We start from the raw sequence: 27,030 nt of genomic DNA on the forward strand, positions 1-27,030 counted from the left end.
ACATGCCCGGAATAAATAAGAGGGGTGCTTTGACCATGGCTAAGGACCACACTGTCTTGGGACTTCAGCTTCTCATCTCCTCCAGCTCCTGCTCTCCAAAATGGTGTGTACGAACTTCTGTTTTGGACCTTTTGGGTGGGGCATTGCTGATGGAGTTACCTTTTTTTTCCTTTTAATTGGTTTGGATATGAGCTCAATAATGACCCCAAAACTGAGACTTTTGCTAGTGAGGCAAAATGAAGACTGGCACCCAGGACTAGAGTCTTGGAATGCATTCACAGGTCTATGTTTAATGTCTAAAAAGGCTAATATTCTAATGCAAAGAGGCCGTTTTAGAGTTTCAGCATCCATCATGTGTTCAGAATCCTTTGGACAGTTACATAAGCCGGATATACTCATTTTGTTTTTCTTTATTTCTCTGTTTTCTGTGTGTTTGTGTATTTGTTAATGTGCCTTTTTAAATGTGACAGACTGAGTTCACACCGGACCAGATTGAGGGTAAGTGAAGAAAAAGAAAAAGAGAAATTTTGCCTCATATATGAAGGCACCAACCTCTCAATCAATGTGCTGGTAGGTATTTACGTCTAGCTTTTGCAATTGTCACACGAACCAAACTCTCAGAGTAGCTCCAGGCTTACTTAGATGAACTTTTAATCTGATTAAAGTGCTAGAAAAGTGGAAGCAGAGGATGAAGAGCGCCATGCCATTCTACCAACTTCTCCAGCTGTCGGGAAAGATTTCAGACATGTCTATTCTCAGCCTTGTCTTGCAAGTTGCCATTGTCCTTATTCAGGAGGGGCGTTAATCCTTAGGTCAGGGTTTAAGATGCGGTGCTGGTGGCATCAGCTTACACAAGAATCTGAATCACCCCATACCTTTTTTGTTTAACTGCCGAAAGACATGTCCTCTATAAACATGCCCTATGGGATATATTGGGGTCCCCATTTGGAAATGGATACTTTTGTGTAGTTAAAACTCTTCCAGTTGTGTATCCTAGACTTGCAGGCAAACCTTTAACACGTTTTCAATCAGGCTTATTTGTTTAGTGCTGCTTCTGCACATTCTGGTACAGCTATACTATATGTCTAACATTAAGTTCCTTTCCAAGTTACGGTGTTAATTACGGCCCAGTCAGCATTCTTGGGTTTGACTGCACGGGGGGCCATGTCGCTATGTCTCTAAATGGCCTGCGTTTCTCTGTCAGGGTGTATCAGTTTGCACGCAATGTTGCTGTAAATGCAAGTGGAGGCAGGAATGTAGAAGGACGGGGTGGGTCGAGTGTGGTGGAAGGGTACAACTGCTGTTCAGAAGCCACATGAACACATTAATCTGTCAAAAAGGTCACTTTGAGTTCCTGGTGGGATTCACAGACATAGCCAACCATTGTCTGGGCCCCCAGTTGGTGCCTTCCTCTTCACAGCTGTCCCTCTCAATTAGCTGAGAACAATGACAGAATTATGTGGCTTTTACTGTCTTTAATCTTCCTCTACATTGTGGCACTGTGCAACTGACATAGACGACTAGTAGTAACACTGTAATAGATAGAGTAGGAAACCCAAAGGGGATGGATCTAACACAGCAAAGAAAACATGGAGGTCATGCCATAAAAATAATATCAATTATACCATTTGGATGGAACAAAAAAAAAGACTCTGGCAGACTTTTTTGTTTTAATTCTTCCTTATTGTTGAAGCCGTAACTATAAGTCCTGAAGAACTTGTACTCAACTTTGTTTCTCTCCTCCTGGCCAGACTTCAAGGAGGCTTTTGGTCTCTTTGACAGAGTTGGTGACAGCCAGGTGGCCTACAACCAGGTGGCTGACATCATGCGTGCTCTGGGCCAGAATCCCACCAACGGGGCCGTTAACAAGATTCTGGGCAACCCAACTGCTGACGGTGAGACATAAACTGTTTTTTCTAACACAAAAGAGCAGTCTGTGTCATGGTATGTGTAATAATTTGGTGTGCTATCAACAGACTTGGCCAACAAGAGGGTCAACTTCGACACTTTCTTGCCTATGCTGAAGGAGGTCGACGCTCAACCCAAGGGAACCTATGATGACTACGTTGAGGGTCTGCGCGTCTTCGACAAGGAGGGCAATGGCACAGTCATGGGTGCTGAGCTGCGTATTGTGCTGTCCACTCTGGGTGAGCCTCCTAAATTTAGAAGCACACACATATAGTTTGCTTAGCATGCAATAGTGAGTGAAATGGGAAACATATCCCTGACATGGATCGTTGTGCATCCACAGGAGAGAAGATGAGCGAGCCAGAGATTGATGCCCTTATGGCCGGCCAGGAGGACGAGAACGGCAGTGTGCACTATGAGGGTAAGACCGGACTTCAAACCATTCCACTTCCTTTTTTTTTTTTTTTTTTGAATTTCCAGGAAGCTAAATATTTTAACTTCTTCCTGCAGCTTTCGTCAAGCACATCATGTCTGTGTAAGAGGCCAGCAGCGAGAGTGCTGAAGAAACTGTAGCTCGCCTACAGACAGCCCCACAGTGTTCGTGACATCTACACTGCTTAAAAGACCAACCACGGAAAGACAAGGACTATGTACAAGGGATGTTGAAGCACGCCCATTTTTTCGTTTTGTTTATTTTGTTTTCTTTTCCATTTCGTCTCTCACCCTCCTCTCTTGGGACATCGCCATCACCTCTCCATTGTAGACCTCCATCACTCGGCCTCTACTTCCCCCCACTGGGGCGCGTCTCCACTCACCACATGGGGTGAGGAACGGGGGAAAAGGGGTGACCACTCATCAAGTGAGGGTAGATCCCTCCATTCCCACCGCCACCTCATTCAGTCACGCCATCACTGGCCCAGCAATGCCAAAGGTGCTGGAGAATGGTTGTGGTCAGAGCGCCAGAGCTCCCTCCTTCCCTGAAAAGTTGTATTTATTTTCACTCTCTTCATTTGAGAATAAACTTTTCCAACGTACATCCCATCTGGGTTGATTCTTGATCTTTCATTGCCCATATGCTTTTGTAGACTGCAAGCCGCAGGTCTCAGATTGAAGAAATTTATGTAAAAAAGTTGATGCTTAACAAAAGGCTATGAATAAGATAGAGCCAAAAAAGAAAGCATAAATTATTAAATACATTTAAAAAGGAAAAGGGTCAGAAAGTGAATTAAGAACTGAAGAATTAGCTTTAAGTATAGCCAAGTAACTATAAACAATAAAATTGTTAAATATACATAATGAAACAATAATGGACACCGATGTGTAGCTAAAATAATCAGTTTGTAAATAATTCTGCAAAAATGTATATTAGCTAAAATTATGGAATAACAATACAACAGTCTAATTGTTCAACTGTTCAATTTTTTAACAATTAGGGTACAGTGAGCAAAGAATGATTAAACAGCTAAAAATCTATCCTAGATATACTGGGGTGATCGCTGTAATACGGTAGCTAGCTAAAATTATGAAAAAGCTATGGGATACTTCCATGTAGCTAGCAGTTCTATTGTTAGCTAACATTATAGTTGAAACACATAACAGTTTGGACACAGTTAAAAAAAATTTAGCTAAATAAATTGGATTTCAATAGTAGTTATACTATAGCAGCTAGCTACTGAATTGGAAACAAAAACTAGAATTTACATTATTAGCTAACAGTACAAGCAAAAATTTTAGCAATATATAATAAAACATAATTTTAGTCCATTAAAACAATAAAGTCAAAAAGACAGAATGAAGAATAATAAAATAGTGTCTACCAGCTACTTTAAAAAAAACAAAAATTCTAATTTTATTAGCACTTATTTAAGGTTAATTTGGTTAATCTAAATGTAGATTACTTACCAAACACACATACAATATATGAGATTTTAAATTGAAATTTTACAAAAATATATTTATGTCATATTGGTTCTTTCTAAAAAATAGGATATTCCTAGATATTGAAAGATATTCATACAATTTATTTAATATTCAAATGAATGTTACACAGAAAGTAACGGTTATGGACTGTAACAGTTAAAACTGAGACTTCAGCTGGATTTGATCCAAAGTGGTTCCTTCACTTGTTTTTACGTTCAAAGGATCCAGCCAGCACGAAAAAGCATAGAGAGTCCATGTAGGTCCAACACTAAAAGTGGACATAAAACATTAAAAATCAGACAAAGGGAGAGAAAAAAAACAAAGTGGGGGAAAAAAATGAACCATAATATTGTGTGTGTGTGTGTGTGTGTGTGTGTAAAACTGAATAAATTACTCACAAAAGAACAGAAACACAAAATGCTCCCCCAAAAGAGATCAACCAAATTTTGATATATTAAAGTTAAAGTGCTCTGTTTTTGCCGATGCATTTTAAAGATCGCTACATATAATTTGCAGTGTTTAAATAAGAAGCCATTCAGCTATTGTTGACTTTTGCCCCACTAAAAATATATATTTTTTCTTTATTAGAGTAAAAATTACTGTTGATTTATTTTGCAATATTCATGCTATAACAGAATGATCATTAATATTTGTTTGTATGTGCCTATGACATCAGCCTAGTTTGAGTCAAAGAGTAAATGTTCTTTTCTATCTCTCTATATTGCACCATGTGACAGGAAAAATGGAACAATTTACATGGTAAACTTGTCCTAATATGTAGTTGTTGTACATTCGCTGAAAGATCTTTCCAGTGACTGTAAAATGAAACTTCATGAGAGCTGAATGAGATTTTCTCCACTTTTTAAGAGGAAGGTATATCTGAGTCGTTTTGAAACAGTAACAATTTTGTCTGTGAAGGTTCTCAGTCATCCAGCAACAATTTTCCTTTTTAATGTCAAAGAGCATACTGAGAACATACTGGTACTGCAGAAGATCAATAAAGCTCAATAAACCACCAGATTTCACTTGTTTCTTTTTGGTTTCTTAAAACAGCCCACTTGTCTGGACCATTTTCTGTTGGGCAAAAAAGTGTGAATCATCTAGTTAAATTGAAATAACATAAAAAAGTGTGTGATTATTGAATGAAACATCTCCATTCTGGACTGTGCATTAGATGTTTCCTAATGTTAACAATCCCTCAGGATGTACAGTGCCTCTGGTGCTTGTGTTTCAGTGCAGTAAGACAACCTGTGTAAGTCCTGCCCCCGTGTGGTGTGATGTAGTAGTAAAGGTGCATACATGAAGCTGCTGATAGTGTTTTTGTTTTTTGCATTTGGGTTTAAATAAAAAACATTAAAAAAAGAAAAAAAAAAAAAAAAAAGCTTCCATACTGTGTTATGACTGGCAGGGAGCCTTTTTTATGCTTTATGTTTTCTCAGACAAAAGACATACATCAACACTTTTTTGGCCTATAATTTTTTACTTAACTTTATGCTTAAAATTGCCTTTAAGATGATAAATTCTGCAGGTAGTGTTTTGTAACTCCAACCAATAGGTGGAAATGCTGTGCAAACACACTTGCTTACACTTCAATAGAAGAAGAAACCTACCCATAAATGATGAGTTGGAGGTCTCACTCTGCTACTGTTTTAATGGACGAAACTGTTGATTTGTATTTGTTAATAATTCACTGATTAATTGATTCGAAGATGTTGGCAAACAGAATAATCTGATCTTGTGTTTTCGGACTAAGAAATATGTTTGCATGTCTCTGCGGTTACTGCGAGGTAAAAATGCGCTATTAAAGTTGTTTCTAGTCAGCTGGAGACGCATCTGTCGATATCAGTGTGAAGAAATGCATTCAGAGCTGTGAGCGGAACATTTACGCAGTTTTGGGAAATAGTTTTACTTTGTATGATTATATCTATATCTATCTATATATTTAAGGTGTCGTGGATAAATACAACAAAAATAAAATGATACGTCCAAGACAAAAACTGTGGTATTTTGTAAATATAATAATACACGCGAATAACGCGAATTCACTGTGTAATTCTGTAACTTTATTAGCAGCGTCCTCCTGTCCATCTCTGCCCAGGTTTTGCGCTGCACTCTGACATCGTCACGCCCTACATCGTCAACTACGGCAGCAAGGAACAGATCAAACACTTCATCCCAAAGATGACCGCTGGGAAATGTATCGCTGCCATCGCCATGACTGAGCCAGGAGCAGGCAGGTCAGGACTAAAGCACAAATATAACATCAAGAAATCAGCACACATAATGTCAGGTAGCTTCAGCGACTCAGCTCCTCTATTTCATGCCCTCCTCCAAAGCCCAGGTCCTCATCTGCATCTCTGAATGGTTTTCTTGGCATCTTTTTTTATTTATCAGGGATAGAATAAGGTTGTGGTAATGACTAGTTTACTAGGTTTACTAGTTTACTAAGTTTTGACTAGTTTACTGCTTAATAGTGTTCGTTTCGTGCTCGTTTCATTACATCCTCTCACTTGTGTTTCTGGTTCTTTCAAAGGACACAGCTGAGTTATTCTTCGAGGATGTGCGCCTCCCAGCTGATGCCCTCTTAGGAGAACTCAACAAAGATTTCTATTACCTGATGAATGAACTCCCTCAGGTGAACACAACATCTATGGCATGTTCATATCAGTAACACTTAATGCCTCCTCTGCAGAAGGACCAGCTCTCTGTACCTTTGACGTGTGTAGAGATCCAGCCTGATTTCACCCAGATGCAGCAAAAATTAGCAGAAACAGCTCTTCCTTAATTTTATTTTTCTTTGGTGTCTTAATCACTCATATATGCAACTTCCCAGTCCCCCCAGGTCCTCAGCTTCTGGATTGCTGTCTGCTCCCCTGGCTGGCTCGCCAATTATATTCTGGCAAAAACAGGACTACTTTTAGTCCCTGATAATAAGAGTTAGTTATTGATGTAAACGGAGGAATAAACACATGTGGGGCATCAGCTTTCACAGGAATACACACACCAACGTGACTTTATTAAACTCTCACAGATGCACTGCAACATGACATGACATGTCCTTTCAAAGTAAAATCCCAACAGATGACAATGAGGGCATACCTATTAACTAGTCCAACAATACGACCAAGACCAAGATAAATAACAATGACGAGTGTTGGCTCTGCATAGTTTGTTTACCTGACAGCATTGTTTGGTATGTTTGTCACAAAGATCAACCAGCTGAACTGGGTAGAGAATAAATGAGAAAATAAGTAACCACACAAGAAATGTTAAAGTAATCTGTTTATGTTTTGTGTGTCTGAAAGATGAAAAAGGAGAGAAAAAATAGCTTTAAGCAGCTATAAACATAAAATTAAGAAATTTATTTAAAAAAAATATTATTCTGCTCAAATAATATTTGTTAAAATTATGGAATAATGTTTGAAAACAGATGATTAGGGTCCAGTGAAAAAAGACTGATTGAACAATTAAATGTAGCTAGCTATATAGCTAGCCAAATTATGTTAAAGCTCTATCATTGGAAAACTATATGCATTTTATTATCAGTTACTGTGGGACTGTTTGAACTAGGTCAACCAAATTTTGATATATTAAACTTAAACTGATCTATTTTTGCCTGTGTGCTTTACAGATCACTCCATATCTTTCACAGTGTTTAAATGAGAAGCTGGTGTTAGAGATGCTATTTTATCTCTTTATTATATTTCACCATGTGACAGGAAGAATGCAATAAACAAATAAAGCCAAATAAACCACCAGATTTCCATCATTTGGTTTGTCTTTGGTTTCTTAAAGCAGCTGATGCGCTTGCCTGGAACATTTTTGTTGGGCACAAAGTGTGAATCACCTTTTTACTATGAAATAACACAAAAAATCGTGCAATTATTTAATTAAAACCCATCTGCTGTTGGCGTGCTTTTTTGGCCTATAAATGTCAGAAAATTGCCTTAAACTCTAAATTACTGCAATGAGTGTGTTCGCAATAGGATAACCCCCAGCAATAGGTGGAAATGCTGAACAACAAATCAACAGAAGACAATAGTGATGGGATTTCCGGCTCTTTTTAGAGAACCGGCTCTTTCAGTTCGGCTCACTAAAAAGAGCCGAACCGGCTCTTCAGGTTGTTTTGTTGCTTTAATTAATTTATTATTAACAACAATATAAAATTATGCACAAAAGGAATTACTAATGTAAAAAAAAAAGTGGTTTTATTTATATATGTTTATATATAAATATATGCGGTGGCCCCTAGAGAGAAAACACGTATAAACTCCAAAAAGCACATACAAACTCCAAAACACATTTCTAGCATGTACTGAACTTCCAAAACAGAGCTACCTAGATCACTTAAATTACACAATTGAAAGCATGAAAGCATATGTGTATTGTTTGTGTATTTATACACAAGCAGTGTCAAATAATTTTTAAAAAAAATGTTCATTTACCTGTTACTACCACACACCAAATCCGGTCGTTGGTACTTGCTGGCTTATGTAGCTACTAGGTAACAAAAGCTCAACACTGCCCATCCTGGAGCACTTCTGTTGTCTTTTGTACGTGTTTTGAGTTTTTATGTGCTTCTGAGTTTTTACATGCTTTGGAGTTTGTACGTGTTTTTACGTGTTTTGGAGTTTGTACGTGCTTTGTCTGTAGGGGCCACCGTAAATATACTTTTATTTATTCACTCCACATAAAATGTAATAAATAAATCATATAATACAAAAATCAACTATTCACATTTCAACTTTTAACTATTTAAATTTTCAGCTTTTTCCTTTTACAAATTTAAAGTGAAACAACACAAAACACTGCAAACCACAACACAATTAAATATAAATTATAATATGAAAACAAAAAGAACATGAATATTCTCTGTCATATGGGCCTGCATGAATAAACTTTCTGAATCCTTTATCATCTGCAACTGAAAATAGTTGTGGATGATTACTATACCTTTCTAATGTGACGTTGTTGTCCCTGGCTCTCTTTCTCTCCCTCCTGCTCTGTTCCTGTGCTACTGAGTGTAACTACCGTCCCTACCCCCCTCTTCCCAGCTTAAAGCACAAGGCTCGCATGCTGAATGAAGCAGGAAAAAAGTGCGAGAGAGCGAGGGTGAGAGAAAAAAAAAAAAAAAAAACCCACAGCTGGCGAGAAGGAGCCGGCTCGTGTCGTTCACGTCAAAGAGTCGGCTCTAAGAGCCATTGCGTTCGCGACCGACCCATCACTAGAAGACAAAAGTTAGCGGTCTCATTCTGCTGGTGTTTTTATGGTAGGGTGACCATATTTTGATTTCCAAAAAAGAGGACACTTGGCCCAGTCATGAATAATTTTAATAATACCGTTTGCTTAAAGAAAATGTGAACATATTTAAATGATGTCTTCTCGGTGCGGTTAATGAATGGTGAAATAAAAAATGTCATACAGGCTTTTACAAGTCAACAAGTGCAAAAAGAAGAGGACAGTTGGTCACCCTATTTTATGGACTAAACAAATCGTTTGTATTTGTGATATTAACGTAGTTTAAGGCAAATTCCCGCTTTATTTGGACTCAATCATAAGCGAGACCCACCTCACATAACAACCATACTTCTCAGGCGTTCACATTTAAAGGCACCCGTGAAACGAACCGAGTGATGCTGGATCTTATTGATTTATTGCAAAAGGAATCTGGAAGTAAAAGTTATCAGGCCTTGTTTCAGTTTTTAAAAGAGGGGAAATTGTTTGGAAGGATTTGGGGGGTTGTTTGTTTTGAGCGACGTTCCAGCCCACACTCCATACCAGTTGGTGGCGGTAATGCACCTTCCAGTTGTTTGCCAACCGCCAATAAAAATGTAGAAGAAGAAGAAGAAGAAGACTACGGCGACGCGAGTGACGCATCTAGTGTCGCTCAAACGATCTTTTCTCTTTTCGTCTTTTTCCTGTGAAGTTGTACTTTGATTCGAATATGTTGGCGAACAGAATAATCGGAACTTGTGTTTTCGGACTGAGAAATGTGTCTGGAAGAGGACGGCCGCTCGCTGCAGTTTCTGCGAGGTAAAAATGCGCAGTTAAAGCTGTTTCTGGTGAGCTGGAGCCGCATCTGTCGATATCAGCGCGAAGAAATGCATTCAAAGCTGTGAACGGAACATTTACGCTGTTTTAGGAAATAGTTTTACTTTGCATGATTTTAGTGATATTTTTTTATATTTTACTGTAGAAGTTGCGGAGCATTTTTATAGTACAGAAAAAGGTCGGACTGTAGTATGTGTGTGTGCGGTTACCTTTGACACACTTTATGGTGACCTGTTGTTTACATGGAGACCTTTAATGTGAAAATCGAAACCAGAATCTCAAAATTTAGTGAACGTTTTAAAATTACAGCAGTCTAAAAATGAAGATACACGGCTTTGGCCATTTTTATCTAAATAAAACATGTTATGGTTGAGAGTTGTTGTTGTTTAAATCGTATTGAAGTCTCCACACATTGAAGTGTGCCTAAAGGTAGTTTGAAAGCTTCCCATATTAAATAAACTGTCTGTGTGCTGAAGAGATGTCAACTGAAGCTGATCTGACAAGGCTGTACATCCATGTAATTCCATGTAAAGTTGGTGTAACCTTTATTTAAGGCGTCATTAAGAAATCATTCTTATTTACAGTGGCAACGAGGGAAGAAAAGCAAAGCAGAGGTAGTTAAAGTGTAAAATCCCACCAGTAGATGTCAGTGGGTTGTAGATTGTAGTCAATGGAGTTTGTTTTCTTACCTCTTCCAATTCAAGTCAATAACCTTGGGTGTGGTGGCCACTATAGGACAATAGGGGTGGGTGGGGAATCAATACTGTGTAGTATCTTGATATTTTGTTTGCTAATAATGTATCAATACAGGGACAGCAGAAATCGATATTTTGTTACAAAAAAAGTTTTTGTGGACTGGAACATGCTCTGACTTCAGAGCATGTTGATCAGTTCCTTTTTCCGAGCAAGAATCCTGACATTCCTTCACTGTCCAAATGTGTTTAAATTTTTTTTGGCAGCAATAAACATGACAGTTTACTTATTTTAATTTAAGACATGTTTTATTTTAATTAAGTTTAAAACTTTTTTATTTAATGTAAAATTATTTTTTGTTTTAATTGACTTTCAAATTCTTCAGTTGCTGAATGGGCTTCATAGTTTTTATAAATAGCTATAATTGTACCAGATGGTTGCATTCAGTTCAGTTGGACTAGACTGTAATACAAACCGTTCAGTTTGTCAACAATAAAACTGACTGAAATGAGAGAAAGACTGAGTGCGAGACTTTGATATTAGATAAAATTAATATTGATAACGTTTACCTTTATGTACAGAATCTGAATATCGCAAAATATTTAAAAACAATTGCAATAATATCGTATCGTGAGTTAAATATTGTGATAATATCGTATCGTGGGATGTATGGTGATTCCCACCTCTATAAGACAACCATATTGTAGTAAGCTAAGCGCTCATTTTTGTGCACTCTATATTTTAAAATATTTGAATAATGTTAACACTTAGCAATTGATTTGCATCAATTAATTATTTTGCAGGATTTCACATTTTTTACCCACGAGTCACCTCAAAAACTGACCGCTGAGTGAGTTAATTTGTCATGGAGCTCCCAGGTCAGGCACTTGCTGGCTGTGTAGTGACGCGTGGTTGAATTTCTGTCCCCACAGATTTCAGCACAGTAAGTCTGAGGAGTTCAGGCAGCCCGCATCCTCAGGCCGACCTGAGACCTCCAGCGCCAAATCCCTGATGGACATCGGGACCCGCCGGATCTTCAATGAGGACCATGACCTCTTCAGACAAAATGTGCGGCGCTTCTTCCAAGAGGAAGTAGTGCCTTACCACAAAGAGTAGGTGGAAGTTTGATGACCTACCAAGAATTATTAAAATAAGCCTTTAATAGCTTTACTTCAACTGTTTTTTGTTGCAGGTGGGAGAAGGCAGGTCAGGTGAACAGGGAGGTGTGGGAAAAGGCTGGTGAGCAAGGTCTGCTGGGAGTAATGACACCAGAAGAGCATGGTGGCATAGGAGGAGACCTGTTTTCTGCAGCTGTCACATGGGAGGAGCAGTGAGTTGTCCTTCAAACCACCGTTCTATATCTGAAGCTATTCACCGACATTCAGAGAGACTGAAATATTTTAGCAATGAGTTCCAGCTGAGATGTGATTTTAAAAACACAAGAAAGAGAATTAAGCTTTTTCCAAGTGAGGACATGTGATCGATCCATTGCTGCAGTTGTTTTTTTTTTTTTTATCCAGGTATGATTTTACCACTTCAGAAAGCTTGGAGAACTGTTGCTCAATACCATTTTAAAAAAACAATCACAAGAAAGTAGCTTTAGTGATGATGACCAGTGTATTTGCCAGATCTTATAGTCAGCTATCTCTTCATCCTTCATCTCATCTCTGCTGTCTGCACCACTACAGAATGTATTGCAACTGCACAGGCCCAGGTTTTGCGCTGCACTCTGACATCGTCATGCCCTACATCGTCAACTACGGCAGCAAGGAACAGATCAAACACTTCATCCCAAAGATGACCGCTGGGAAATGTATCGCTGCCATCGCCATGACTGAGCCAGGAGCAGGCAGGTCAGGACTCAATCACAGATGTAACATCAAGAAATCAGCACACATAATGTCAGGTAGCTTCAGCGACTCAGCTCCTCTATGTTTTTTCCAGTGACCTTCAGGGTGTGAGGACGTATGCCAAGAAGGACGGCAGTGACTGGATCCTCAACGGCAACAAGGTACTGAGTCAAGACTTCAAAAGGATCCACTCAATTACATTTAAAGTCCAGTATAGATATTACTCCATCTGACCTCTTCAGGTATTTATTTCAAATGGTTGGATGACAGATCTGGTGGTGGTAGTGACCGTGACCAACCGAGAGGCGAAGACGGCAGCACACGGGATCAGTCTGTTCCTGGTGGAGGAGGGCATGAAGGGCTTTCACAAAGGGCGGAAGCTGGAGAAGATTGGCCTGAAAGCCCAGGTACCAGGGTCATGGAAATATATGAAGTGCCCCTACATCATTTTTTGTGGTCTACAAGTGTAGGTTTAACTGGTTCAGTGCTTCAAAATCAAAAAGAAGTATCTGTCTGAAACAGCTTTTGTGTCTGTGGGACGATCAGACTGCTCTGATTGTTCAGCTGAAGAAACAAAGGCAATTTTGATTGCACATATAACTCTCTTAGCACTTTAAATTTCAAACCTTTACTTTAAATTACAGTTTATACAAATGCATGAGGCTAAAAAGTGACAACAGAACTTTGTCATTTGTGCTACTAAGGATTTATACTTCATTACATCCTCTCACTTGTGTTTCTGGTTCTTTCAAAGCACACAGCTGAGTTATTCTTCGAGGATGTGCGCCTCCCAGCTGATGCCCTCTTAGGAGAACTCAACAAAGGTTTCTATTACCTGATGAATGAACTCCCTCAGGTGAACACAACATTTATGGCATGTTCATATCAGAAACATTTAATGCCTCCACTGAAGGAGTAACTCTCCGTACCTTGAACCTGGGTGGAGATCCAGTCTGGCTGCACCCATATTTTTACAAAATGAAATGCCTAAAACATCTTTATATTCACAACTTAGTCAAATCAGAACCTACAGACATGAATCTTTGGATTTTTAGCCTCATCGTCTTTGTACTTTGGCACTCCTAAATATGTTTTATCATGTGCTTGTACACATCATCTGCAGATAACGTCTCACTTGGGTTAATTTGACGTCAAACAACCTTTTCCCTTCTCTAGGAGCGTCTGCTGGTTGCTGTCATGGCCATAGCGAGCTGTGAGTTCATGTTTGAGGAAACCAGAAATTATGTAATGCAGCGGAAGGCTTTCAGCAAAACAGTCGCTCACCTTCAGGTCTTTATAGTAATTCTTTTGGTGAATATTTTTAGGATATTTCATATAAGGATATAGTCTGTCCTGATGAGTTCCTATTAAAAGAGGACAAGTTTATCAAATCATCCTCCCAGTCATCATACTATCTGTTTTTTGTCTTTGCGCTCCACAGACTGTGCAGCACAAGCTAGCAGAGCTAAAGACCGAGATCTGTGTGGGTCGAGCCTTCCTGGATAGCTGCCTTCAGCTCCATGCTGAGAAAAGCCTGGATCCTGCCACGGCCTCCATGGCCAAGTATTGGTGAGTTTTTGGAGTTTACCACCTCATGATCTAAAGGCTAAGCTGTGTTGTTGTCACGCGCTGATGTACTTCATCTTATCTGAAGGGCGTCTGACCTCCAGAACAGAGTGGCCACTCAGTGCCTGCAGCTTCACGGAGGCTGGGGGTACATGCGGGAATACCCCATCGCCAAGTTAGTATCACATAAACATTGCAACAGAGAGCTTTGATTGTTTTGGGGGTTTTTTCCAGCTCATCAACATGTTTGCGTTTTCAGGGCATTTGTGGACTCGCGAGTTCAGCCTATCTACGGAGGAACCAACGAGATCATGAAAGAGCTCATCGCTCGTACCATCGTCAGCCAGAAGTGAAACTGGGTTGTTGTTTTTTGTAATCTTTTTTTTTTTTTTTTTTTTAATTTTGGAATTCAGAATCTTCAGGTGCAATGTAAAAAGACTGGATCTAGTGTAGCTAAAAACAACACTGGGAACGTGTCCTGATGACAGCCATGCTTTTTCACAGTTAAAATTTAACAACATACTCAGAAAAAAACAAAAACCCACAAAACTGTCAATAAAGATCTCCAGTTTTGTTTTTGTTTTTTTCTGTAGGTATTACACTCATATCGTTATGTGAATTATTTCGGCTGTGATAGCCGTGCAGTGGAAGTGTGAATGTGAACACCAGTACGTCCACTGGTTTAATTATACTTGAAATTTTCAGATCGATAAAGGGAATAAAAGAACACTGTTTGCTCTTTGCTCTAATTCTGTAAATGTTCAACCACTGTATTCCCCTTTATGCCCCTTTTAAAGAGAAGTTTTGAGCAGCAGGTGGGCGGAGCTTCTGCACTCACACGACTGTATATGTAATATTAAGGATGGACATACACTGACCTCATGAGTTGAATCTTTGGACATAATAAATAATAATTTTAGCATTCAGCATTGCTACTGTACACATATGACAGGAAATACAGAGAATTTTCTTTAACAAAGTTTGTCAGCAATGCCTTGTTTTAGCATTGATAATGTGGCCAGTCTGCATCAGATTAAAGATATCTGACGTAATTTCCCTTATAGGAGGTTTTCTTTTTCAAAATCAGTGTTTGTTAATATGCACTTAAATGCCTGCTTTCATAATATGCCACTCTCAGTTAGCGGTCTCATTCTGCTGGTGTTTTTATGGTAGGGTGACCATATTTTGATTTCCAAAAAAGAGGACACTTGGCCCAGTCATGAATATTTTTAATAATACCGTTTGCTTAAAGAAAACGTGAACATATTTAAATGATGTCTTCTCGGTGCGGTTAATGAATGGTGAAATAAAAAATGTCATACAGGCTTTTACAAGTCATCAAGTGCAAAAAGAAGAGGACAGTTGGTCACCCTATTTTATGGACTAAACAAATCGTTTGTATTTGTGATATTAACGTAGTTTAAGGCAAATTCCCGCTTTATTTGGACTCAATCATAAGCGAGACCTAACGTATTCCGTTACGTTACTCAATGTAACATACTCAAAGTAACATATTCTGAATACTTTGGATTACTTAATATATTATCATGCTGTTTACAACTACGTGAATGTACTATTGCTGTGATTTATTACTGTTACTGAAGGTCTGCGGCTCCGAACTGTAGTAAAGGGACCTCTGGCTAATACGGTGGGTTCTGTGTCAGGCTCGTAGCCGAAAACTAGCTTTACTTTGTTGTCTGGGTCAACTCTGCTAGCGAGAGACAGAGAGAGGCGTTGAAAGGCTGCTCCAACGGAACTTATTGTTTTCGGAGGAAAACACGAACACGGTGTACAGTCAAGTCTTAATAGCTTACTTACAACTGGGCTCGTCAGGCACTCTTCTTGGCTGCAGTGGTTATTATTATATTTACATGCTTCCAGCTCCCGTTTTTGCTCGATGACAGCTCGTACTTTTCCTTTTTCTCCCTCACTCACAGACACATAACGAGTATGGCAGTCCATTCTCCCTGCAGCACGGACTACACTGCCTATGATGCTACATTCTTTAGAGCTATACCTGTAGCATTCTGCCTATTAGCTTAGCAAAACAACAATAAATAGGCGCTCTCTCACCCAGGAAACACGCAGAGAGAGAGCGTCACCCTGTAACCATGGCAACCGTAACGCTGCCGCCTGGAACAACAGAACATCACAGCTGTCAAACAAAACCCAAACAGTCCTGACCCCCACAATATGAAAGAGGAAAACACCGCCGTGTAATCCATTTATTTCAACAAAGTAACTGTATTCTAAATACCACCTTTTTAAACGGTAACTGTAACGGAATACAGTTACTCATATTTTGTATTTTAAATACGTAACGGCGGTACATGTATTCCGTTACTCCCCAACACTGAATATGGGTATCGCTGGATACTTTGTTTCTGTCCTCCAAGTTCAATATGTATCCTGCTTAATTGTTCTAAATAAGTTATTGTTTTTGAAAACTAAAAAATAGACCTCAAACATTCATTATGAAAGATGTCTCCACCTTTTTGTGTTAACTGTCAGTCAGTCTGTTTTATTTACTGTTTCGTTTAAAGCCTGTAACGCATTTAAACAGTAGAGGTTGACCCAAAGTTCTTTATAGCCAGGCACATTTAGGTTCCAGGTCTAAAATAAATGTTTCGATTACGTTAAACGCTGATTATTCGTCAGATAAATCATGGGCTTTATGAGATCAACATAAGCTGCCTTTGTAAGTTGAGCCTATTGGTATCTGTATTAGTATAGCAATACTACTGCACAGCTCTCGTGTTCACTGGTCCATCTCCTCTGCCTCCTTCCCATTTTCCCCCATAGCCCCACTCGTCTAACCCCCTCCTCTCCTTTTTCTTCTCCATCTTCCCTCAGCAACAGCCACACCCCGGTGCTTCAGCTCCGCACTCACATCCACTGCAGACAGAGCGCTTCTCCCTTTGCATCAAATCACTCAAAGCCCTTTAGCAATGACCTGACATCAAACCTTTACACCTATATGTGCGTGTGTCCGTATTTATAGGAGCTGCGTTGTGTTTTCTTTATTTTTGTGTTTTTACACTACAAAGATGTTGCACAGATTCTACATCATCGCATACTGAAGCCACATAATCCGCCTTGCGCGCAGACTTCTGCATTTACGGTAGCTTCATTTGCAACGGGGAGGGGCCACAGGGCCCCCATACCGCTCTCATTGTCACTACAGCTCTCTTCCTATCCAAGGGCATTAGTGCCGCTCAGCAGCCTGAACCTCCAGGTAAGACCCATATCGCTTTGCTTCGTCATGTGCGGGGAAATTAGACTTTACGATGGCGCAAAGCAGCGCGGATGCGCAAGTTTAAGATGTAGGATTGCGACATCGGCTGCTGGGAAAGTTTGACAAAAAGTCAGAGTCTGCACATCAATGTCGCTGTCCACTAATCCTCTGCTGCTGTGTGTGTGGTTATGGTGTTATGTATGGTTATGTGCGTGATTCTTAGAGAGAATGGGGGATATCTGCAAGTGTGGCGGATTGAAATACGTGCCTTTTAAAGTCGCTTTTCAGTGGAGACTTGTATTTAAAATGCTGTTAGGCAGATGTGTTAACCTGGGTATTAATTTGCGGCATTTGTCACCGTCTCGCTGCGTCCCGGCGAGCCTCTCTGCGCTGCTGCATCCTGCGCCTTTTGTTCTGGTCCACGCCTGCATGGTGCTGAAACCGGCGCCGCTCGCAGCCATCCACTGCAGGAAAGGATCCCCCTTTTTCTGCAGTCGATATTTAAAAGGAAAACTGTAAATATAAGTGCAATATAATTGTGGATTATTATAGTTATCCCCATCTCACTGCCCCCCCCCCCCCCCCCCCCCCTTTTCGGGCTATTACCGATTTGTCAATGCGTTATGATGGGAGTAGCCCAGCGTCTACTTGGCATTATAGGCACCACCACCACCTCTCACCAGCAAAAATGTAGTTTGAAGGAAGCCTTTTATGTGACTCAAATTAATAACAATGTCCCTGTTATGACAGCTGAAAGCCAAAACCATATTCTGGGATCTTCCCTGACGGACTCTAATATCGTTTTACAGCCTTAAATATATGTGCTCAGTCACAGATAGTGATCTGAAAATCTGCAGGCTAAAAGGGTCTGTTCCAGTTCTGCATCCTTTCAGCATCTCCTGAGCCTCAGTGCACTGAGGAGAAGCAGGAACTCTGTAGAATTTTAAGTGTGAAAACAGTCTTTTATGGAAAGGAATTCAAGAGTTTGTGTGTTTGGACATTCCAGTTCCTGCCTCAGAAGATCCTGGCTGTAGACAAGATGTAGAGGGAAATCAGTGCCTTAGCATGTTGGGGATGTCCAAGCTTGGTAACCTGAGATCCCCCCAAAGTTCAGCTTAATGCATTGTGGTTGCTTGTTCAGTCAGATTCGATTTGATCACGAAAAGTGGAATTTGTTTTACCAGCAGTAATGAGCCAGAGGAACGTAGTAGAAATGGACTGATTGTTTTCGCGAGAGTTTTTCCTAAAGCCCCGTGTAATTCAGGTTCACATTAATGGCAGATTCAGATAAACATGCAAAACATATTTGCCTGTTTGACACAGAATAGGTGTTTCTTGGCTCAGGCCGAATGAAGGTTGACAAAGTGCATTAGCACAGCAGGTGAGATGTGAATCAAGTTTCGCCTGCTTCTCCTGTAAGGACAAGCCTCTGTCAGACCAGATTGGGCTGAGTCTAATCACTGACAGAAATGACCTTAATCAGGGCACGACAGGTTGGGGTTTTGTGTGTGTGCTCACTCTTAACGTCTTTAAATTTCAGTTGCAGTGTGTGTGTGTGTAGGTGTGTGTGTGTATGTGTGTGTGTGTGTGTGTGTGTGTGTAAGCCATATCTAGCCATTTCTTGCTCATATAACCACCAGGAAACCTGAGCTGCCTCCCTGCACCACTTTGGGTGACCTTAAGTAAATCTCCCATCGTTGATTCTGGTTAGGTCCTGGAACCACAGACCTGTCATCCACTCCACTGGAATTTAGACACATCATCTTCGTTGGCCCTTCCTGATGACAAGCGATTGCATTAGAGTTGTGTCTGGAATCACAATCAGTCTCTGATATTGCTCATTATTCAAGAATTTACGTGCATTCTAGCTTGTTGGTGAAGTAGATTACTGCAGTACACCTCAGTGCCTCAGACACAGGTGTTTAAGGTCTCAGGACATATCTGTTGCTCCCGTCTGAGGCTCCTTTTGTTCCACAGGTGTCTAATGGGAGATGGCAGAGCTGTGCTTTAGTACGTGATTAAGTCTCAACTGTGAGAGGGACCTAATCTAATTCGCCTACGTCAGAAGAACCAAACGGCCCACTGACCTGCATATCAAGTGCACACACACACACATACCAAAGCTTCTTGACATACTCAAGTGCTAGAAAAGATCATAGAAATGAGACAAAAAATATTTAATTTATTCCCCATATCTGGGAATTTATTTTTTATAGCAAGTGGAAAAATGGTAATAATAATAATAGTATTGTATACTTTAATATAATGTAAATGATTATAGTAAAGTATGAGTTCAGCCACATTTCCATGAAGTTTATAGTATTATTACTATTCATCATCACTGTGAACTCCATCTTTTTTCACTATACAAAGTCTTCTTGTCCAAGGATACTTTGAATAGGCTGGGAGTCAATTGACTTTGCGACTTGTAGCCTTAAACTCCACATGATGATAGCTTCAGCTCTGCAGCCCTGTTGCTTCTTCTCTAGCATTAGCATCACGCATGTACTCAGTGCTGTCAACTGGCACAGCTGGCAAATATAAATTGTTTAAAAATCCAAAAGCAAGAAAAAAAGATTTGTAAAGTAGTAAAGTAATTAGTAATTAAGAATAATTGAGTAAGTGATTAAGGAAATGCTGAAAAAAGCAAGAAAAACACACGAGAGCTTCAACAGGCTGCCACTCAGCAGTGTGCCATGTTAATTAGGACCTACAAGTCTTTTGTCAGGCATGGATGAAGAGCATTGTGAACGTCATTCTTTTTTCAGTAATGAATGAACTTATCATTGACGTAGGCACTTGTCCACCAAGGCCGTTTCTAGTATCCCGCTCTTTAAAAGAAGATACAGCTGTCAGAGACACTTTTTATGCACAGGAAGCATGTTGTAACAACAGAGGACAGATGGATGTAGCGGGTCCCTAAACTGTGGGATAGGAGCAGAGGTGATCAGTCCTAGAATAAGGCCTACAGCTTTTTGGATTCAACAATAATGGAGAATCTGCTGTCTAGTTGTAGTAGGAAGAGCTGGTAAAGTCTAAACTAGTGTGTGTTAATTGAGCTTAACCACACAGATTCTTCATCTTGTGACCTCCTTGTTACAAGATAGTCTCTCTAATCACTCATCCACCCTGTTTGCCCTTCTACCCGGAGCTCCAACCATGGCTGGCTCACAGCTAGTTTCCCAAACGAGCCCTGACAGCCAGTGTCATATTTCATTCCTCACGGACGTTGCCCCTCAACAGAGAGGACACTCATGCAGGGCATTCTTACAGTCAGGGGCTGCTCCCCCAGATATTGGCATCTCTAATATTTGCTGCCGCTCTAACCTCTGATCTTGTGTTAGCTAATCTGTGAGGAGGACATAAGGACTGGGTAAAGAAAACAGAAAAAAAAACATTCTTCAGAATTTTTGAAAGACGAAGTATACAACCTGCCTACCAGGCCAGCTCGAGTCCACTCTATGGACTCGAGCTGGCCTGATCCTCGGTCATCCACTGTAAAAATGTCTTTTTTTGAGCAGTTTCTGTAGACAACAACACATTCCAGGCAAAAACTTGTTGCATGTTCCCAAAAAGCCGTCAAGGGACGTTTATGTGTTTCTGTGTTAACAGGGTTATGACATTTAACCTGCTGTTTGTGGTTTTACACCCTTAATTGGCAAACAAAATTGCACACAACTGGCCTGCTGACATATTCTGGATGATGTTAGGTCAGCTATATGTAACCAGCTGAGTCCTGCCACTGTATTTTAGTAAAGTGCTAATATTTGGCTGGATTTTTATAGGTTTTGCAGTTTAAAAACAATATAATGTACTACTGTAATGAATTACATTTTTTTATTGAAGCACAACAAAGAGCAAATGAGGAAAGTGATGCAAAACATTAATGAAGCTAGTACAACCCTTATTAAAGATTAAACCTGGAGAATTCTACACGCAAATATTAGCCTTCAGATTGTAGTGGACTACAGTATTGCTGGAGAGATCGAAAAGCTGCTCGAGTCTTTGCTGGTTTCTTACATGTTTGAAGGTCTTGAAAAAGCATTGGTGGGATTTTGCCTTTCAATGTGAGGTTATTTTATGTCACTTCAAAACCAGAACTTATTTTAGGACTTAATGGTAGTCTGAACGATGCAGCTGGAGCAGCAGTGCTTACATGTGAGGCTGGTCTGATTTTTCGGACTGGGAACAAACCTCTAATGAGCCTTAGCTTTTTACCGAATAGGCTGGGGACCTCTTGTTAGCCTAGCCTAGTAGCTAAGCTACTTAGTGCTGAGCCTTTATGATTTCCAGATGTGCAAGCTAAACAGCTCAATTGTTTTCTCCTCATCCTTTTGCAAACAGCCAACTGACTGCGGTTGGAGGCTAATACACTGAGTGAAGTGTGCTAGAGGACTGAATGAAGCTCATTGTTAGAGTATTGTTAGAACATACCAACTCTATTGGGTTTCTCGAGGTTTTTTGAACATGTTTTCTCTTTTGTGTTTTTTTTTTCTTCTTTTTTAGTTCATCCATTAAGGGAAAAGATTGGATGGTAATGTAGTGGAAATAAAGTCCCCAAGGATTCGGGGTAAATTGCTTCTCTGGGTTTGAAGCTTCTTAAGTAAACCAGAACATCTCTTCGCTGTGTTAGCGTGCACACACTTGAGTGCGTCTGCTTGTCAGGGTCGTATTTTGGATGAATGGAAGCCCCCTAGTTCATAGAAGCGTCACACACAGGAGCTCTGTGAAGCCAGTGTGAAACATAAAAACAGATGGAAGACATGATTACGGCAATAGCACATTTCGTTCCTCGTGAGTCTTGTTTTTAACTAGTCTGCTGGAACAAGGGGCAGCTGACTGCGTGTAGTGGACGTCCTGGCCAGCATCCAGGAAGGGGTTTTACTGTGACCGCTGCCGAATGTGTCTGAAGAGAGGCTTAAAAGCATATCTAACATCCTCTCTCTCACACATGCCACAGAGAGGCGATGGAAAAATATGCAGGATGAAATCATCAGACTCTGCAAACCCACTTTGGCTTCACATAACTCAGTTTTACCCTAGAAGCAGGTATTTGAATTAATTAATTAATCAGCAATTTTAATAATTTGTTAATTGCTTTCACGCCAAATCAAAAGGACCCTCTGGTTCTTGTTCTTGAATATGAATATTTGTTACTTTACTACATAATTTATGCCATTGGCAAGACAAAACAACTGGTTTTGTCCTTTTTATGTCTCATTTTAACGTCTTCTTTCACTTTTTTGACATTTTGGAGTACATAATTTAATGAATAATGCCTTACATATCCGCCTCAGGATGCCTGGTAACTACTTTGTAATTCTAATCACATTTTCCTTCTCTGTGTGTCAATTAATGCATTACAATAATACCTGAAAAGCTGATAATGCCAAAGAAATTGCACCATTATGGTCATTGGCTTTGTTAGATTTCCTCTGTTTTCACATCTTTCATACATTTAAATGTCTGTGAAATGACAGCTCAACTCTAGTGATTCAGAATAATAAGACACTCAAGTCAACCAAATATAATTTGACAAAACGTTTACTGGAACTGACGTTTTGTTTGTCGCTTGCAGCTGTTTGTAGGTGTCTCTAATCTCAGTTTATTGCATTCTTGGAATATCAGGTAGCAGCAGAAACCAAGAGTTTTGTTATTTTACACATTTAGCACAACATCATCAATGAATCATAACTGTTATTGTTATAATTCCCAACACAGAGACAGAATTCATAACAGGAACATTGTGCACATTTTTTAACGTTTCAGAAAAGTGAGGGGTCTTGAGTCGCAGTTTAGAGTTGCAGCTGTAATCACAGCTGTAGCATTTTTAGTTAGTAAACATGTGATTGGTTTCCTCAGGTCAAAAATATTTTGGGGGGGGTATTTCACTATAGCTTATTTGGTTGAGCAGGTGAACCATATGCTGTAAGACCATTTCAGAAGTCCAGGTTTGGATCTGCCCAAGGCTTTTTGTTCTGTCTCTCCCTAACCTGTTCTCTCTCCAAGCTTTCTTAACCACTCCTTACTGTCCTATCATAATAAAGGCTAAAAAGTGTTATGTACAGCAGCGGTCCCCAACCCCCAGGCCTCGGACCGGTACCGGTCCGTGAGTCGTTTGGTACTGGGCTGCGAGAGTTGAGGCTCAGGTGTGAAATGTATGGTTTTCAGGGTTTTTATTGGTTTTCAGCGTTATTTTGTTATCGTTTTTATCATTAACTCGGTTTTCCTGGGTCTTTTCACATGTGTTATGAATAAATCTTTTTTTTCGGTACCGGTACTAGTTTTATTTTGTTGTATTTATCCGCGATACCTTAAAGGCCAGTCCGTGAAAATATTGTCGGGCATAAACCGGTCCGTGGCGCAAAAAAGGTTGGGGACCGCTGATGTACAGTTCATTATTGTCCTGGAAGCCTTGTACTACCTTAAGTCTTTCCCCCATAATGTACCCTTAATGGCAAGTTTTGAGACCTCAGTAAAAATTAAAAGATGGGGTTTGACAACCATTAGATTCGTTTCCAAGGTAACTCCATAGGGAGAGACCGGCCTCAATAACTTCCTAGTCATTTTGTCCTATAAGCAGCCCTGAAATATGACAGATATTGGTCAGATCAGAAAAGTTGTTCAAGGTTACATAACTCCTAGAAGGCTTTCAAGGGGTATAGAGTTAATGCAGCCTTAGTTGTGTTTATTTGTTCTCCCCACCAAAGACAGGAATAACCTATCAGGAGGTCATGTAGGGGATCACTTAGGAAATGTCTCCAATAGCAGTCATTTACATATATTGTTTTTCCAATTGTAGACAAAGTCAAAATCAGTAACAGATAATGAAAGCATTAGAGCCACAATGACTAAATAAAGTAACAATTTTCTGATGTTTGTAGGCAAGAAATTGACTATATATGACATGACAGATCAATTAATAGTGAAGCTGTAGGCTCTAGTGCAACACTTAGGCTACGTTCACACTGCAGGCGAAAGCGCATCAAATCCGATTTTTTTGACCCTATGCGACCCATATCCGATCATGGTATGACAGTGTGAATGGCACAAATCCGATATTTTCAAATCCGATCTGGGTCACTTTCGTATGTGGTACTGAATCCGATACATAGCCGATGTTTTAGAAAGCGACTGCTGTTTGAACGGTCATGTCGCATTAAATCTATCTTTTACGTCACTGACACAAGACAGAAGTCAATCAGCTCCGGAGAAGCGCCCGATAAGACATCGCGAATGCTTCCTGGCCATCCGGTGAAACTGCTGGGAAGACAATGTTGGAGAAATGTTAACATTTTATTTGTACTGCATAATCTGCAGATTCTGACAGAAATCTTCAACTATCCTTTGAAGCACCGCTCCTCTCTAAAACAGCGATAAGGATAATTATTAGGTTATCTACATTATTATGTAAATAACAAAATAACTTAAAGCAAAAATTGGGAAACGTGAAGTCCGAAGTCTTTATATTAAGGGCCATCAGTCAAACAATATTGTTTGCTCTGGGTCTAAACAGAGCGCGTTGTGTGTGAAGTCTTCTTTTGCGCATGCGGGCCGCTTTGAGCGTTCACACTAGAGCGTGTTTGCTGTCGCATTTTAGTTGTAGTGTGAACAAGCAGACTAAAAAATCGGATTTGATCAAAAAATCGGAATTGAGCATTAAGACCTGCAGTGTGAACGTAGCCTTATTCACATGTGTCCTCCAACCTGGACTCTCTCTATTGATTTGAAGTGTTGACAGGGGCCTATTGCTCCACTGGGACCATCAAGGCCCTTCCCACTCACCAGGGCAACCCCTGCCATGGAAACCAGCCCCTCAAAGGAATGACCCTCTTTGAGTGTGTAGCCCCTCTGTGTGTCTCTGCCTCGACTTGTAAAAAAAAAAGATACAGACAGAAGCCTAGAAAAAAGCTTTTTCTGTCCTTTTTATCACAGCATAATGTTCCCTTTCCTCGCTGTTCCTTTCTTTTCCTCCACACACCTTCAACTGGATCTGGGAATCCGCTGATTGGTCTACAAGCAGTACCATCAATAAAATTAAGAATATCTGCTTGTTTGTTTGTTTTTTTGTATTGTAATTCCTCATAATTCCAGCTAATCTTGAACTTTGAATGGCCCAGCTGCATTGAGTTGTCCCCAAGGCGCAGTCTACTGAAGGAGGGATGGGGAGACTTCACTACTTCGGGTCACCTCATTAAATCAAACAACATAAATCTCTACAGAAAAAGGAGCCTTAAGCTTTATTTAGGAGCGTCAACAGATGTTTGCGAATGCCCCCCCTCGCGGGAAGGAGACTGTTGTTTTCCACCACAATGAGCTGGGTGACTTTTTTTTTTTCTTAAGGAGAGATTTGTATTCCTGGGTGCCATTGACTCAGTGTGCCTGCTGACAGTATCTGGTGATAAACGGGCAATAAACTGGAGAATCGGAGCCGCATGCTTTCACATGGCACGTCTGCAGTGCTTGAAACTTGTAGCTAAGAACATAGAAAAAGAAGAAGGCAGAAGGTTTTGGGGAAATTCAGCATTTGTACATGATGCAACTGGCTGCAAAGGTTTTCCATATTTCCAATCCTTTTATTTATTATTTGAGTCATACCTTATATAGTTTGCCTTCTACATCATATATAGCCCCTGTTTTCTTGTAAAACTTACATTCACTGTGTTTTTTTAAGGTTTTATAGCAAATACAGCAAAATCCATTCAGGTTCTGGGTCTATTGGGAGCAGCAAACCTGTCTTCTGTGTTTTACCTCTGCATCTAAACTGCCTGCCATTTTTTCAGGCAGAGGCCTGAGAGGTAGTATTTTACTATGTTACTGAAGCTTAGGGGGGAAATCCCGCTGTGCATGGAGTCTGTATAGATTGCACAATGTTTTTAGACATATCTGCTTTTCTTCTACCATTTCTTTTTGTTTCTGTTGTGCCAAAATGACTTTCAGTAGGCTTACCTTGCCGTGAAGCTTAAACGCTTTATTACAAATAGAGCTCATTGATGATACCAGCATGTTTTCATTCAGACCAAGTCCAAACAGCACAGGCGTGAACTTCAAAAGCAGCTTTACGTGGGATGTGTCCTGATGTTATCTCTTTTTTTACCATGTCTACGGCAGCTTTGAGCTCGATCGCCGTCTCTGGCTTTGTGTTTGTATTGTGCATCCTTCTGATTCTGCACCCAGAAATTGTTATAGGAAGCCCGCAGTAAAAATATTCTGAGGAAGACAACTTAATTAGCTGCTTCTCTGTGTAAATCCACCAGCTTTCCATCGGTTCTTTTGTCTGCGCACCACGGGTCTCCAATTATTGATTTTGTCCTTCCAGAGCTCGTCTTTTTCTCAGCTCACCTATCCCCTGCGGGGACGCAGGAGGAGGAGGAGTAGCGGTGTGGGGGGGGGGGACCCCTGTGGATCTTCATGCCCACATTCAGATGCTAATCCTCCGCCATCTGCTTTCTACCATGATGATGCCTTACTGTCCAAGAGAAAAACCACAAGCTTGATGTGTCCTCAGGGGCTGCCAGGCTGATTGCCACCCTTTCACCCTAATCTAGGCGCAGCATTATAACCCCCCCCCCCCCACCCCGTTTCTCCCCACACGGGGATCATCTATAGAGATCCCTGTGTGCAGATTCTGTGCAGGGCCATTGGACCCTAGGATAAAAGACCTAATTTTCTGCGTTACCCCTGGTAAGTTCAATCAAAGAGCCTTCCAGCCTGATGAGTTAATCACCACCGGTGCGCCGTCGCGGCCCGCTCAGAGCTGCTGGTCTTTTAGCCGATCAAATGAAGCAGATGTGATTTACACGTAAG

At 40.3% G+C, this 27,030-nt stretch overlaps 3 protein-coding genes across 4 annotated transcripts in view; all 3 read left to right on the plus strand.

Annotated features, from left to right (window-relative positions):
• Window positions 1–2,949, plus strand: mylz3 (myosin, light polypeptide 3, skeletal muscle). The gene is made up of 6 exons (XM_040051619.1): window positions 1–103; window positions 471–498; window positions 1,752–1,895; window positions 1,977–2,147; window positions 2,252–2,329; window positions 2,419–2,949. Exons 1-6 carry the CDS (start codon window positions 101–103, stop codon window positions 2,445–2,447), a joined length of 453 nt encoding a protein of 150 aa, XP_039907553.1. The 5' UTR covers window positions 1–100; the 3' UTR covers window positions 2,448–2,949.
• Window positions 2,950–9,666: 6,717 nt separating this feature from the next.
• On the plus strand, window positions 9,667–15,040 carry acadl (acyl-CoA dehydrogenase long chain). Its single transcript, XM_040051395.1, has 11 exons — window positions 9,667–9,861; window positions 11,505–11,684; window positions 11,765–11,902; window positions 12,261–12,425; window positions 12,517–12,583; window positions 12,665–12,829; window positions 13,177–13,278; window positions 13,599–13,712; window positions 13,864–13,991; window positions 14,077–14,163; window positions 14,248–15,040. Exons 1-11 carry the CDS (start codon window positions 9,773–9,775, stop codon window positions 14,339–14,341), a joined length of 1,329 nt encoding a protein of 442 aa, XP_039907329.1. The 5' UTR covers window positions 9,667–9,772; the 3' UTR covers window positions 14,342–15,040.
• Window positions 15,041–16,648: 1,608 nt separating this feature from the next.
• The window catches only part of LOC120746103 (microtubule-associated protein 2-like), an 83,035-nt gene continuing 72,653 nt past the window's right edge, over window positions 16,649–27,030 (plus strand). For both annotated transcript variants that reach the window (XM_040051384.1, XM_040051386.1), the window contains exon 1: window positions 16,649–17,223. The gene's annotated coding sequence lies outside the window, so the exon portion shown is untranslated. The remainder of the gene's footprint in view (window positions 17,224–27,030) is intronic.

Source organism: Simochromis diagramma, unplaced genomic scaffold (assembly GCF_900408965.1).
Source record: "Simochromis diagramma unplaced genomic scaffold, fSimDia1.1 OVJJ01000107.1, whole genome shotgun sequence".
Lineage (NCBI taxonomy): Eukaryota > Metazoa > Chordata > Actinopteri > Cichliformes > Cichlidae > Simochromis > Simochromis diagramma.